Source organism: Nyctereutes procyonoides, unplaced genomic scaffold (genome assembly GCF_905146905.1).
Source record: "Nyctereutes procyonoides isolate TBG_1078 unplaced genomic scaffold, NYPRO_anot_genome, whole genome shotgun sequence".
NCBI lineage: Eukaryota > Metazoa > Chordata > Mammalia > Carnivora > Canidae > Nyctereutes > Nyctereutes procyonoides.
In genome coordinates, this window is record NW_026575135.1 from 33,705,724 (window position 1) to 33,720,940 (window position 15,217).

General features: G+C 36.2%; 1 protein-coding gene across 2 annotated transcripts in view; it reads left to right on the plus strand.

Moving 5' to 3' along the window:
• HACD4 (3-hydroxyacyl-CoA dehydratase 4) overlaps positions 1-14,464 on the plus strand; it is a 31,429-nt gene extending 16,965 nt beyond the window's left edge. For both annotated transcript variants that reach the window (XM_055301664.1, XM_055301663.1), the window contains exons 4-7: positions 2,234-2,346; positions 5,959-6,065; positions 13,069-13,194; positions 14,081-14,464. In XM_055301664.1, the coding sequence (XP_055157639.1) occupies positions 2,234-2,346; positions 5,959-6,065; positions 13,069-13,194; positions 14,081-14,163 (429 nt within the window). In that variant the 3' untranslated portion in view covers positions 14,164-14,464. The remainder of the gene's footprint in view (positions 1-2,233; positions 2,347-5,958; positions 6,066-13,068; positions 13,195-14,080) is intronic.
• Positions 14,465-15,217: the final 753 nt, after the last annotated feature.

A 15,217-nucleotide genomic window follows, 5' to 3' on the forward strand; every position in this document is an offset into this window, starting at 1 on the left:
CTCATGTCATGATCCCAGAGTTCTGGGATCAGGCCTTGCTTTGGGCTCCCTGCTCAGTGAGGAGTCTGCTTCTTCCTCTACTCCTCCCCCATTTTGTGCCCTCTCACTCTCTCTCTCAAATAAATGAATAAATAAAATCTTTAAAAAATTGACATTGTAGGAGGGGTCTTCCCATACCCACATGTATGTATGTTTATGGGGTTTGGGAGCATGTTGATTGCTAATTTCTCTGCAGTTTGGATTACATGAGTAACACACCACAGACCAAATGATGATTTTCAATAGGATGAAGTCTGTTGTGCAGCACCATCCCGTTTTAGGAGATTTCCCTCTCAGTACTCGTCAGTTAAGGGACCACTTGACATCATGGATACCTTATAACTCTGGAAACCAGGAAACTTGGGATGGATGTTTCTAAGTCTGCCACTAGGAAAAGTCACTTCTCTGGTTCCCCAATTTTTTATTTGTAAAAAGGTGGGTTTGGGTTTATCTAGAGTGGACCCTAGAGATCCATCTTATCAAGATGAATCTAGGTTTTTTTCTTTCTTTAGTCAGCCAAGTAGTTAGAAATATGTGTTGTATATACACATTCATGTGGATGTATCTTGAGATTTTCATTAAAAATTAGATGATTTTCCTAATTAGCAGGCACTGACCAAACATAAGATTAGGTGGTTCTTGTGTACTTGTTTGCTTGCTAAGATCTTTTATTCAAAGGCTGCCAGGTGTCCTTGACAGCAAGCTTGGATCATTTGGTAATTACAACTGCAGTTAAGTATACTTCATTATGTAAATATAATTAAAGAAACTAGGGCATTGTAAAGAAAGACTGACAAACTAAATACAGCTATGTAAATAGCTCTATGGATCAACTAAGGTTTGAATCCTATCTAATTACCTTAGCCAAGCAAAGACCCTCTTGACTCACTCCTGTGGTCATAAACCTGCTGACATAGCTTATACATGTGCATATTTGATCATGTGGCCCAGTGTTAGCAAATCTGGGGCTTTTCTGCACTAGGTGGTTTTCCAGGATTAGCAGCCTATGATTCTAAGTCACAGATTATTCCATTCTTCTTGATTTGCCTCAAAAGCATAGACAACTGTTGAAAGGTATAAAGCAGTCCTCCCCTTTCCTTTATCAATAATATGCTCCCTCAATCTCAAGCACATTTTCCTCTGACCATTGAGAGCAAAGTAGAATGTTTTATTAAAAAAAAAAAAAGGAACGAAAAAATGCAGACTGTACAGGGGGCATTATTTTTTTGAGGTCAGTAATTGGCGCTAAGCCATAAGTGTGTGAATTCTCAATGATTTGCAAATGCTTACTGACTTGGAAAAAAAATGTGTATGTTGAATTCTTTTCATTTTCCACTGGCTTATAAAGGTTAGGATTATATTACATCTCTTCCCCCTCCATCCACATCCAAAAAAAAAAAGGCTACAATAGCTTCCCTGTTAGATGAAATCAAAATTTCTTGGCCCGTCATTCAAAACCCTTTACAACCCAGCCATTACCACGTTTTCAATTTTATTTCCTATTATTCCCTCCTCTGCACCTTCTGCCAGCCCTCGCCTCCAGGGGTTTTATTTACTCCCCAGTACAGCCACATTTTCACACTTCTGCCTCTTTACTTAGCCTGCTCCCCTAACCTAGGATGTCCTTTCTCTTATTCAGTTTACCTGACAAACTCCTGCCCCTTCTCCCAGCCTGTCTTCCTAAATCTCTGCATCCTTTTCCCAGGCAGGTGTCTCCTTCACCTGTGTTCTCATTCAGAGCACTTTAAATAACAGCATTATCATCATTGACAGTGTGTTGGGATTCTGTGCCCTCATTCTCCTACCACTGCTATCCTCTGGAGCAAGGACCACACTTTCACTGTATATACAACCTTGGCATCGAATACATAGTGGGCATTCAATAAAAGCTTGCCAAAGTGAATAAAAACATGTGTACATATATAGCAGGAGAAATAGCCTGATTCAGATAAAATATATGTTTTCTTCTGTTTTCATTCATTGCATATAATTTGGAGGATACAAAAACACCAGGGAGGAAGTGAAATTAAACCATAGCCCTGCTCTCTCAGAGATCAGGTTAACAGTTTAGCATACCTCTTTCCAGCTAAAGCATACTCTTCCTTTGAAGAGGAACTGTGGTTTGTAAAATTAGAAAATTATCTACATGCTTAACAGATGATCCTAATTCTTGATTTTGCTGTGTCTTTGTTAGCTCACCGAGAGAATAATCATCCTCTTTGTGGTGATCACCAGTCAAGAGGAAGTTCAAGAGAAATATGTGGTGTGTGTTTTATTCATCTTTTGGAATCTGTTGGATATGGTTAGGTAAGGAGGAAAAATAATCTCTTAAAGCCAAGTTGCTTTTCTACAATGAAACTGATAAGCTGCCTACATTTGGTTACTCTGAATGAGAAAAACCTAACCCCTTTCTAAATTATTTTATCTTGATATGGAAATGCATTTTTAGTGCTTTCCATAATGGACACATCAGAGACAATGCAAACCTACCATGGTATTACAAGAGCAAATCAATGCATTCAAGTTTCTAGCAGACTTGGCACAGCACCTTTTTTGGGATAAACCTCACAGCTGTTTGCTAATGAAAGGCATTTCTTGCGATTGCTCTGGTACATGTTACTCTAACAAGCAGAACAAGACTTTTATTATGTCATAGTCAGGATTTACAAAGTTGGTTTCTGTGAATTCCAGAATATTTTTAAACCTAGGGCCTCATCTCTCTGGGGAAGAATGCACCTCCACATTCATTTATTTTGTATTTATTTTTTATTGAAGTATAATTAACTTACAATGTTATATTGGTTTCAGGTGTCCAACATATTATTTGGTCAGTTCTATATGTTACTTAATCAATGCTGACCATGATAAGTACGGTCAGCATCTCTCACCATACAGCATTATTACAGGATTTTTTTACTCTATTCCCTATGCTGTACTTTTCATCTCCATGATACATTTTTTTAAAAGATTTATTTATTCATGAGAGACAGAGAAAGGCAGAGACATAAGCAGAGGGAGAAGCAGGCTCCCCACAGGGAGCCCAATGCGGTACTCGATCCCAGGACCCCGGGATCATGCCCTGAGCCAAAGGCAGATGCTCAACGACTGAGCCACCCAGGCGTTCCCTCCGTGATACATTTTTTTAAAATTTTTATTTATTTATGATAGTCACAGAGAGAGAAAGAGAGAGAGGCAGAGACATAGGCAGAGGGAGAAGCAGGCTCCATGCACTGGGAGCCCGATGTGGGATTCGATCCCGGGTCTCCAGGATCGCGCCCTGGGCCAAAGGCAGGCGCCAAACCGCTGCGCCACCCAGGGATCCCCCATGATACATTTTGTATACAATTCCAGTGGGTTCAAATGACTTAGTGAAATTATTTTGTAGATTTCCTGGAAATCCCTGAACCTCAGGTTAGGAATCTTTGCTCTAGGTCATCTTTAGTTTCCTTCTATATCTAAAACCTTGCCAAGAGATGGGTCTAGTCTTATCTCTACCAGCAGTGGCATAAATAGTCCCCTTTGCTCAGAGGCTTATCTTGGGGAGATGTGCTAACTGCTACCTTGGCTTTCACAAATGAGAACTGCCCCATTCAGTTGAAAGATCTGGATGAGGGTAGGTAACAAAAGAGCCCTAGCATTTTAGCTGAGGTTATGTAAATTCTTTATTCATTGTATTGTCTTTAACTTAGCTAAATTATTCCTAAATAATAGGTTCAGCCCTAGAGTGAGTTACAATGAAATATTTTATTGAATGAAAATGACTCTAATTCTTTGTATATGTAATTTAGTAAGTCATTTCTCATTTTTTAACTGAAAAATTTGTAGACTTGGGATGAATTTTGTGGACTTATATAGTCCATTACTTTCTATTCCTGAGATAAGAAGTCCCATCTGAGGCTATGACTTCTCTGGTATGCCTGACTTTTTCAGTGTCCTTCCAGTTTCTGATAAGCTCAGTTAAACCCATTAGAGAACAAAATGATTTTAACATAAAAGATGCCATCAAAGGGCTTCTTAACATAGAAAACCTTAGGATAAATCCTACCTCCATTTACTTGGTGTACAATCGTGGACATATCGCTGAACCTTCAAAAACAACAGAATTGAGATAATTCATGTACTTTCACATTCATCCTTTTATTTTTTAATAATTAATTAATTAGACCAAGAAGGGGGTGAGAAGGGGAGAGAGGGAGTGAATCTTAAGTAAGCTCCATGCCCAATTTGGAGCCAGATTCAGGGCTCAGTCTCAGGACCCTGAGATCATGAGCTGAAATCAAGAGTCAGACTCTTACCTGACTGAGCTACCCAGGCACCCCAATATTCACCCTTTAAAATAGAAAATTTGAGGGGTTTAGTATATTTAAAGATGTATAACTATCATCACTAATTTGAGGACATTTTCATTGCACTCCAAAGAAACCCTAAACCCTGTAGCAGTAAAATCCCCATTTCCTCTTCTCTTAGCTCTTGCCAACCACTAACATACTGTCTCTATGAATTTGCCTTTTCTAGACATTTCATATATATGGAACCATACAATATGTGGCCTTTTGTGACTGCCTTCACTTAGCATAATGTTTTCAAGGTTAATCCATGTTATAAGATGTATCAGTATTTCATTCCTTTTACATCTGAATGATATTCCATTTCGATATACCACTTTTATGTATCCATTCTTCAGTTGATGGACAGACTTTTTGGTTATGAGGAATATTGCTATGAACATCCATGTACAAGCTTTTGTATGCACATAGGCTTTCATTTCTCTTAGAAGTGAAATTCCTGAGCACCTAGCCTTTTTGAAACAGTTTTTTTTTTCCTCTGTAAAGTTGAGGTGGAATTATCTTCCCAACTTACCCTAAAATGACTTAAAAAAAAAAAAAAAAAAAAAAAGCAAGGACCAGAGGGGCACCTGGGTGGCTCAGTCTTTAAAAATCTAGCTGGGAAGATAGTCAAGGGGAAGACAGAGCTAATGGAAACATGGCCTTAAATGTCTGCCATCGTCCTCCTGTGCCTCAAACAAAAGTTACAGACACTTTTCTGAAAAGAATCCCCAAATCTTGCTGATATTGAAAAGGAGTTAAAGGCAGATAGTCTTAACTCTAATATTCAGTTATTTCCACCGTGGGAAATGTGTGTCAATGTTGAACCTGGTTAGGGAAGCTGAGTGCCCTGGTACTGTTTCCATTCTACTTGTCCTCTCCCCAGTCAACCTCATGTAAGTTTTTTTTGTAGAAAAACCTTATTTTTCCTTGAGAAGCTACTGTGCCTACAGTCAGTGAACAACGAAGCCTTTGTGGCATTACCCCAGCCAGGAGGTCAGATTAGAGAGCAGCGTCCTATCTCTGGATACCTGCGTTGCTCTTCGCTGGCAAATAAAAGAATTTGTTGTCTCAAAAAAAAAAAAAAAAAAAGAACGCCTGGGTGGCTTAGTGGTTGAGTGTCTGCCTTCAGCTCAGGGCATGATCCCGGGGTCCTGGGAGTGAGTCACACATCGGATTCCCCTCAGGGAGCCTGCTTCTCCCTCTGCCTCTGTCTCTCTCATGAATAAGTAAATAAAATCTTTAAAAATAAAAATAACAAAAATCTAGCTGCATCAAATGGGTTTAGCTTCTAAGTGAAATTGAAGTCACTAATCAGGAAAACTTGTAATTTGTTGAGGGATAAGAGTGACATTTTTCTTTGTCCACCTCCATATTATCCATGATCTACCCCCTGAGATGAGCCAGACTGACACAGGTCCCTTCCTCTTATTTACTTACTTATCTCTTCTGATTAAATGATAGGGAACAAAGTCTGGAATTTAAACTTTCCAGTTGTATCTGTATTTAATTACAATGTAAGGTATTTTCTTCTCTTGTTATTTCCCAAACATCAGCAAGAAATGATGTTTATGAGCTCCCGGTCTTCTTTTAGGTACACTTACAGCATGCTATCAGTCATAGGAATATCCTATGCGGTCTTGACCTGGCTCAGTCAAACACTGTGGATGCCGATTTATCCTCTGTGTGTTCTTGCTGAAGGTAAGAAAAGAGTGACTTTGCATTATTGCTTGCTGACCAAAGCAATCTAGTTATAATGGCTCACTAAACTTTTCAATGATTAAATTCCTATTTTTGCTACTGTTAGCTGACAGCTGACTCAGTGGGTCATTCCTGGCTCACTTCCCTTGATGCAAAAAAGCAAAGCATTTTTAACAAAATTCAAGCAGGAAGCATCTTTGCACAGTAGACAAAATATTGGATGAGGAATTAAAACATCTGAGTACAGGCCTTTAACTTCATTAACTTGACTGTATGAGTTTTGGGCAAATCATTTAACCTCTCCCACTTTACTCATCCAAAAGGGATTTAACATTTAGTGACTCGGTGTTTTTTTTTTTTTTTAAAGTAGGCTCCACACCCAGCGTGGAGCCCAGTGTGAGACTTGATCTCATGACCCTGAGAATCAAGACCTGAGCTGAGATCGAGTTGGGCGCTTAACCGACTGAGCCACCCAGGTGCCCCAGTGATTATTTTTAATTTAATTTTTAATATTTAGAAATTTACTTCTCCCTGGCTGGACTATTTTTCCTACCTAACCATCTACCATGCATCACATTCTCTGCCAGGAACAGTTAATGCTACCTTAAGTTCAGTCATCAACTTCTCAGAGAAGCATTCCTCAACTTTCTCAACCACTTCCATTCTCTGCCCTCCTACCCCAACACTCTGCGCCATGAATCTTTCATAAGACCTGTCTGAGGTGTAATTAGACATTTGTGTTATTCTTTGAATAATGTCTGTTTCCTGTCTAGCCTCTCAGTAACTTGGGGATACAGGGTTGTCTTTGTTTCCTTGCTCACCTTCCCTTATTCACCCAGTATACATGCTCAGTAAACACTGAATCAATTATTGAATACAATATGAAGTGAGCTAGTTACTTGGCCTAAATGTAAACCTAAAACTTAAATAATTCATCAGTTTGCAAAAAGCTTGAGGATATTAGGGGAATATATGCTTCCTCCTGTAATGGATTTGGCAGACTGGTAGGGAACCTTCTGAAATGGACACTAAAATTTTGAAAACGGAAGGCATAAAGAAATTAAGAAGCATGTTAAGGTAATTAAAGGAAAACATACAGAAAGAAATTTCACATAAATTGATGGTGACATTGGTGATAATCATAAAGTGTATACATTATACCCGTATGTTTTCTATCTACCAATGACCAGAGAAAAGTTTATATTGTAGTAAATCATATTAGATAGAACTTAATTTTTTTTTTTTTTGCTTTCAAAAGAATTTGCTAATTTTTAGAATAGACCAAGCCAAGAGAATCTAGAGAATACTCCTGAGGACTAAAAAACACTGGCTTGTTCAAGAATGAAATTCTTCACTCATTGAAACATTAAGTACATTCCTTTGTTACATCGTATGAAAAATACCATAAGGAATATATTATATAGGAATCAGGTAGAGATAGGAGTGATCTTTTCCTAAAAATAAAGGATGAATAACTGTATAGAAAACTTTTTCATTCTTGTTATTTGATAATGTTAAGCCTTCACCTTTCTGGAAAAGCCATGTTCCAGTATGTTTGCCATAAAACTCATTTCTTTTTTTGAAATTAGATTCATAAACTTATTCCTGCAACTTAAAAGCAAAGTATATGCAGAAAAAGAGTCTGAAAGCATATGTGACAAAATGTCAGTAATGTTTCTGAGTGACAGATTCTAGGTAACTGTAGTTTTATCTTTATAGGTTTCTATATATTTCAAAAGACCCAAAATATAAAAATACGTAGTTAAGAAAACCTACTTGACTTTTGGTGACTCTAATATTATTTAATAACTAATGTTTCCCATCCAATAATATAAAAGACAAAAGCAAGTTCTATAGATAACCAAAGCAACTGTTTATACTGCTGCATATGGTGCATCATACGGAAATCTTAGATGGCATGTTTTGGTGTCAAGTTCAGATCCTGTGCCTATGTCACTCATCCTGCTCAGACTGGCACTCACAGCTTTGGTTGCCCAACATTTTTTGTCTTTAAATTTTTTCCTATTTAAGATCATTCTAAGACTCACAAAAAGTACAAAAATAGTGCATTGTTCATATGTCCCTTTCACCTAGCTTGTCCCAACAACATCTTATATAACCATAGTACATTATCATTTCCTGTAATGTCATAAAAATCTATATGTGGGATATGATTTCATAGAACCTCCTTCTCTTTATTTTTATTGAAATATAATTAACATAAAATGTTATATTAGTTTCAGATATATAACATATTGATTCGGCAATTCCATCCATTACTCATTGCTTGCCACAATAAGAGTAGCCACCATCCATCACCACACAACATTATTACAATTATTGACTATATTCCCTATGCTTTTCATCTCCATGACTTACTTACCTATTTTATAACTGCAAATTTGTATTTTTTCATCCTTTTTATCTATTTGACTCACACTACCCAGACACCTCCCCACTGGCAACCACACGTTTGTTTTCTGTATTGAAAAGTCTGTTTATTTTTTATATTCCATATATAAATGTAATCATGTGGCATTTATCATTCTCTAACTGATTTCACTTAGCATAATACCCTCTAGGTCCATCCATGTTCTTGCAAATGCCAAGATCTCATTTTTTATGGCTGAGTAATATCCCTCTGTGTGTGTGTGTGTACACATACATACACAGTACATCCTCTTTATCCGTTTATCTATTCATGATGCTTGAGTTCTTCCGTATCTTGGTTATCGTAAATCATGCTGCAGTAAACGTAGGAGTGCATGTATCTTTTCAACTTAGTGTTTTTGTTTTCTTTGGGTAAATACCCAGTAGTGAAATTACTGGATTGTATGGTATTTTTTTAAGCTAACAGTGTAATTATCCATTTTATTAAGGCATAATTTCTCAGAAAAAAATACATAAGACAAAATCTTAAATCAAGTATATTTTAAATATTCACTCATGCAGTGCATTCATGTGTGTATTCAACATGAGGTTCAACTTATTCCCATTGAATATTTGTGAAATTTCCTAATGAGTTCACTTATATAGTATTTCTATTTTTAATTTTTTTGACAAACTTCTGTTTTCCACAGTGCCTATACTTAATTACATTCCCACCAATAGTACATCAGGTTTCTTTTGCTTTCTATCCTTACCAACATTTGTTATTTCTTCCTTTTTTTTTTTTTTTGATACTAGCTATTCTGACAGGTGTGAGGTGATATCTCTTTGTGGTTTTGATTTGCATTTCCTGGATGATGAGTGATGTTGAGCATCTTTTCATGTGTCTGTTTGCCATCTGTGTGTCCAAAAAATGTTTATTTGGGTCATTTTTTAATCAGATAATTAACCCACTATCTGGTATTGAGTTGTATAGGTTCTTTATATATTTTGGGTATTAACCCTGTGTCAGGTATTTTGCTTTCAAATATCTCCTCCCATTCTGTAGGTTGCCTTTTTGTTTTGTTGATGGTCTCCATTGCTGTGCAAAAACTTTTATTTTGATGTAGTCCTTACAGTTTGCTTTTATTTCCCTTGCCTGAGGAGATATCTCTATAAATAGGTTTCCAAGGGTGATGTCCAAATGATTGCCTATGTTTTCTTGCAGGAGTTTTATAGTTTGAGGATTTACATGTAGGTCTCTAATCCATTTTGAGTTTATTTTTGTGTATGGTGTAAGAAAGGGGTCCAGTTTCATTATTTTGCATGTAGCTGTCCATTTTTCCAGCACCATTTATTGAAAAGGCTCTTTTTTCCACATTGTAAATTCTTGCCTTTGTCATAGATTACTTGACTATATAGACATGGGTTTATTTCTGGGTTCTCTATCCTGTTCCATCAGTCTATGTATCTGTTTTTGTGTCAATACCATACATACTGTTTAGATTACTACATCTTTGTAGCATATTTTGAAATCTGGAATTGTGACACCTCTGGCTGTGCTCTTTCTCAAGATTTGCCTATTCGAGGTCTTTAGTGGTTCCCTACAAATTTTAGATTATTTGTTCTCATTCTATTCTATAATTTTTATTTGCATTTCTGTGGTGATTAGTGATGCTGAGCATCTGTATGTCTTCTTTGGTGTAATATATATTCATGTTTTCACATTTTTAAACTTGATTGTGTTTTTGGTGTTGTATAAATTCTTCCTATATTTTGGATATTAATGCCTTATAATACATATAATTTTCAAATATCTTCTCCCATTTAGTAGGTTGCCTTTTTGTTTTGTTGGTTTCCTTCACTGTGCAGGAATCTGCTTTTAGTCCCAATACTTTAATATTGCCTTTGTTTCCCTTGTCTGAGGAAACATATCCACAAATCTGTTGCTAAGGGAAATATCCAAGAGTATACTACTGCCTGTTTTCTTCTAGGAGTTTTATGGTTTCAGGCTTCACATTTATATCTTTAATACATTTTGAGTTTATTTTTATGTATGATATAAAAAAAGGGGTGCAGTTTCATTCTTTTGAATGTGGCTCTTCAGTATTTATTGAAAAGACTGTCTATTCTCCATTGTAATTCTTACCTTCTTTGTCATGGATTGACCAAATAGGCATGGGTGTACCTCTTGGTGCTCTATTCTGTTCCGGTGATCTTTAGGTCTTTTTTTTTTTCTTTTTAAGTAGGTTCCATGCCCATGTGGAGCCTAATGAAGGGCTTGAACTCATGATCCTGAGATTAAGACCTTAGCTGAGATCAAGAGTTGGAGGCTTAACTAACTGGTTTTTTGATAGGGATTGCACTGAATCTGTAGTTTGCTTTGCATAGTACGGACATTTTAATACTCTTCCAATTCATGAGCATGGTATATCTTTCCATTTGTGTTATCTTCAGTTTTTTTTATCAGTGTCTTATAGTTTTCAGAGTATAGGTCATTCACCTCCTTGGTTAAATTTATTCCTAGGTATTTTATTCTTTTTGGTGCAATTGCTAATGTGATTGCTTTCTTAATTTCTCTGCTACCTTGTTATTAGTCTATAGAAATGCAATTGATTTCCATGCATTAATATTGTATCCTACAACTTTACTGAATTTGTTACTTCTAATGTTTTTTGGTGTAATCTGTAGGATCTTTATGTATAATATCAGGTTTTGTGCAGTGAGTTTAACTTATTCTTTGCTAATTTGGATGCCTCTTATTTCCTTTTCTTGTCTGATTAATGTAGCTAGGCCTTCTAGTACTATGCTGAATTAAGTGGCAAGAGTAGACGTCTTGTTCCTGATCTTACAGGAAAAGCTCTCAGGTTTTTATCATTGAGTATAATGTTAGCTTTGGGTTTTTTTTTTTATATAGCTTTAATATGTTGAGGAATGTTCCCTCTAAACCCACTTTGTTTTTATCATGAACAGATGCTGAACTTTGTCAATGCTTTTTCTTAACCTATTGATCATGATTTTTATCCTTTATTTTGTTGAAAGGTGTATCACATTGGTCAATTTGCAAATATTAAACCATCCTTGCATCCACATAGTTAATCCTATTTAATCATGGTAAATGATCCTTTTCATGTATTTACTGAATGTAGTTTGCTAATTTGTTGAGGATTTTTGCATTTATGTTCATTAGGGATGATAACCTGTATTTTTGGGAGGCAGGAGGTAGCATCTTTGGTTTTATATCAGGATAATGTTAACCTCATAGAATGTATTTGGGAGCTTCCCTTACTCTTGTATTTTTTGCAATAGATTGACATGAATAGATATAAACTCGAATCCATCTGGTCCTAAATTTTTGTTTGTTGGGATTTTTTAAAATTATCAATTATATCAATAATATCAATAATTATTATTATTAATTGGTCTATTCAGATTTTCTATTTTGTCCTGATTCAATTTTGGAAAGATGTATGTATCTATGAATTTATCTATTTGAAGTTGTCTGACTTATTGGCATATAAATTTCCATAGCAGTCTTATAATGCTTTGTATTTCTGTGGGTCAGTTATCATTTCTGTTGTTCTTGATTTTATTTTGGTCCTCTCCTTGTTTATCTTTTCTAAGAACCAGTTCTTGGTTTCATTGATCTTTTCTATTATTTTTGGCTTTGGGTTTTTATTTTTTTGTAGTCTCTATTTATTTCTGCTCTGATCCTTAGAATTGCCTTCCTTCTACCAACCTTGTATCCTACTGATTTTTAAGTTTCCCATAGAAAAGCACCACTGGTTTTCAAAGCCAGATGTTATAGAGACCCATGTTCCCAATCTCTGGCATGGAGTGTGATCCCATTCTTTCTCCATGCTTGTGGTGTCCTTTCTATTTGTGGTAGTCTCATCAAGGTTTTGGTTGCCCACCACATCTCCACCCCTTCTGCCATTTTCTATGTGCCTTCTCGGTCTTTAGGTTGTTTTCAGAGTTGTCTAGATGTAGTTGTTATCTTGGTGTGTCCATGGAATGAGGTAGGATCCTCCTACTTCACTGTCTTCCCCTGACTCCCTGATTATCCATATCTTATCCAACACCAGCCTCCTTCCTCAAAATATTTTGGGTACCGTTTGTCTCAGAGTTTCTCAGAATTCTTTAAGTTCTACTAGTGGGTGAGGAGGAAGGATGGAGCTCCTCCAAAGCCAGTTAAGCTGAGGAAATGTTGGGTAAAACCAATTTCTTTATTGCAGAACTTTTCAGAATCTCTACTAATATGTGTTTTGAAATTCCAAGAAGAAACTATGGGCAGCATTTTTAAAGTTGATTTGTCTATCTATCCCTTTTTATGGCTAAGGGGACAAGTATTGGGGGGATATCATTTTAAAAAACATTATAAATGATTTCTCTGTAGGCATAACCAAGTATAAAATGGACCAAAGTTCAACAAGTCACACTGCTGTAATGGCCTTGTGAGTTGAATCAGTCCGATTCCTATACCATAATGTATCTTTAGCTAAAGGATTCAGCAAACTGTCACAACTATCACTATAAAATTCAAAATATCCTTCAACTACATAGATCTTCATGTGTACACACACCTGTAGCATTACTAGGGAAAATGTTCACAATTCCTTCCTTGTTTTTTAAACAGCATTTGCCATCTATCAGTCACTGCCTTATTTTGAATCATTTGGCACTTATTCCACAAAGCTGCCCTTTGACTTATCCATCTATTTCCCGTACGTGCTGAAAATCTATCTCATGATGCTCTTCATAGGTAAGTGGCTCTTTTGTTTTATTTTTTGGTTTTGCATTCTTCCTGTGCTTTCTGGCTTGTGCTATTCTGTCCTTTAACAGAAAGGGCCATGAACACGGGAGAAACCGAAGAGGGAGTCCAGCATGATGAACTAGAACTTGTGTTCTAGTAACCTACAAGTGTATGGTTACCTACAAGTTATGATACCCTTCTCAGGGTATCACAAGATCAAATATACCACTGTTTCACTGTATAAACAAGAACAATTTCACTAGCAGGTAATATGCCTGCATTGTTTAGGAAATGTGGACATTTGACCATGGATACAGGGATCTATGGTGAAAACACAGATGTCAAACTAAGCAGGCTTGGCCATTTCTGGTTTTCCCACTTATATCAATTTTGTTTCCTGCTTGTTTGGTTTCATGTGCTAGCATTTCCCAGCAGGCAAGTGGGAGTAGGTGCTAAAAACATAAGAAGACTGTGTGGAACAAAAACTTAGAGTTAAGAAAATTTAATTGGCAAAGGACTTCCATGATTACATTTCACTTTCTGCAGCTCTAACCTTCACAAATCCCCAAGATAGTTGTTCTAGAGGTAGTCATTATCAGACACATAAAAACAATGCATGAAAGAGCCGACAGATGTGAAACTTCAGGGGTAGTAGAGAGAGCTGCCCTAAAGAAAGGGAAAAATTAACTTCTTGCTTCAACAAAATAGGATGTTACAGGAGTGTGTGTTATTTCCCTTTCTGGGCCCTTGTTTTAAGTGTTCCTTCTTTGAGTCTCCCTTGCAAGTGTCTTGTCCGTAGGCTCCAAACAGCACTCTGACTATATTTTAAAACCATGGTTCCTTCCAGAGAAATGGTTAATCAGCCTCACTTCTGACTCTTCCTTCTCTATGTCAGGAATGTATTATACCTACAGCCATCTTTACTCAGAAAGAAGAGACGTTCTCAGAGTCTGTCCCATGAAAAAGAAGAAAATGTGAAGCACAGCATTCCGATGTGACATAAGAAAAAAAGGCTTGTGGATTCAGCTGCAACAGACAACACAGGAAACATTCTGTGGGAAAAATACCTGGTACTTGACACAAATCCATGACATAATTGTTCTCCTTGAGACAAAGCCCAGCAGTCTGTTATCCTCACATTATTTTCCAAACACATATTCTGCACAACCTACTTCACCAAAGCTGTGGATTTAATACAGGTTAAATTTATTTTCCTGTAAGGTAATGAGAAATCATTAACTGGAATGGATTCCATTAAATTAAGAAACCAAAGTTGTTAGCTTGAATTATATTTATTTATATATATTTCTTTTCATTTTGGAGTTCCCAACCATCTTACATTAGACACGCTTAGAAAATGATATATTTTCCAAACCGTGAAAGAGTATTCTTGATATTACACAAGTTATTTGTACTCCGATGCCTTAAAAGTGGAGCCCGATGAAGACAGACTAGATCTTTGGTAAATAAATAACATCCCATATTCCTTTTCTGGGGAGAAAACAATCGGGCCATATACTTACCTTACAGAGAGACAAAAGGTAAAAAACTATAATGAATTATTTTAAAGGAGGCAAGACAATTAAATTTGTGATGTTTCAGATTATTACTGAATTATCACTAATCTATGTCTTAAGTCATCACTTAGTTTTGAAAACTTTTCTTTGAACAACTAAAATGTATGTGAATAATTGACTAATACCATCATTTCTGTACCATTGGTATATAATTCACTTTTCTTGAAAGAACTCTAGAATATTATCTAGTAACTATGTAAAAAGGGTACTAAATATTTTATGATGTAAATACAAGGTAGCAAAAATGTAGTTATAAAAAAATTGGTAAGAGAAATGATTATTAATAAAGATAATTGGCATCTTTGTAAATTTAATATCCTTTCTAGAATTTTAAATATTAAAATTACCCTTTTAAAAAGCTACATTTTGGGGCACCTAGGTGGTTCAGTCAGTTAAGTATCTGATTCTTGGTTTTGGCTCAGGTTGTGGTCTAGGGTTGTGAGTTCAAGCTGCGA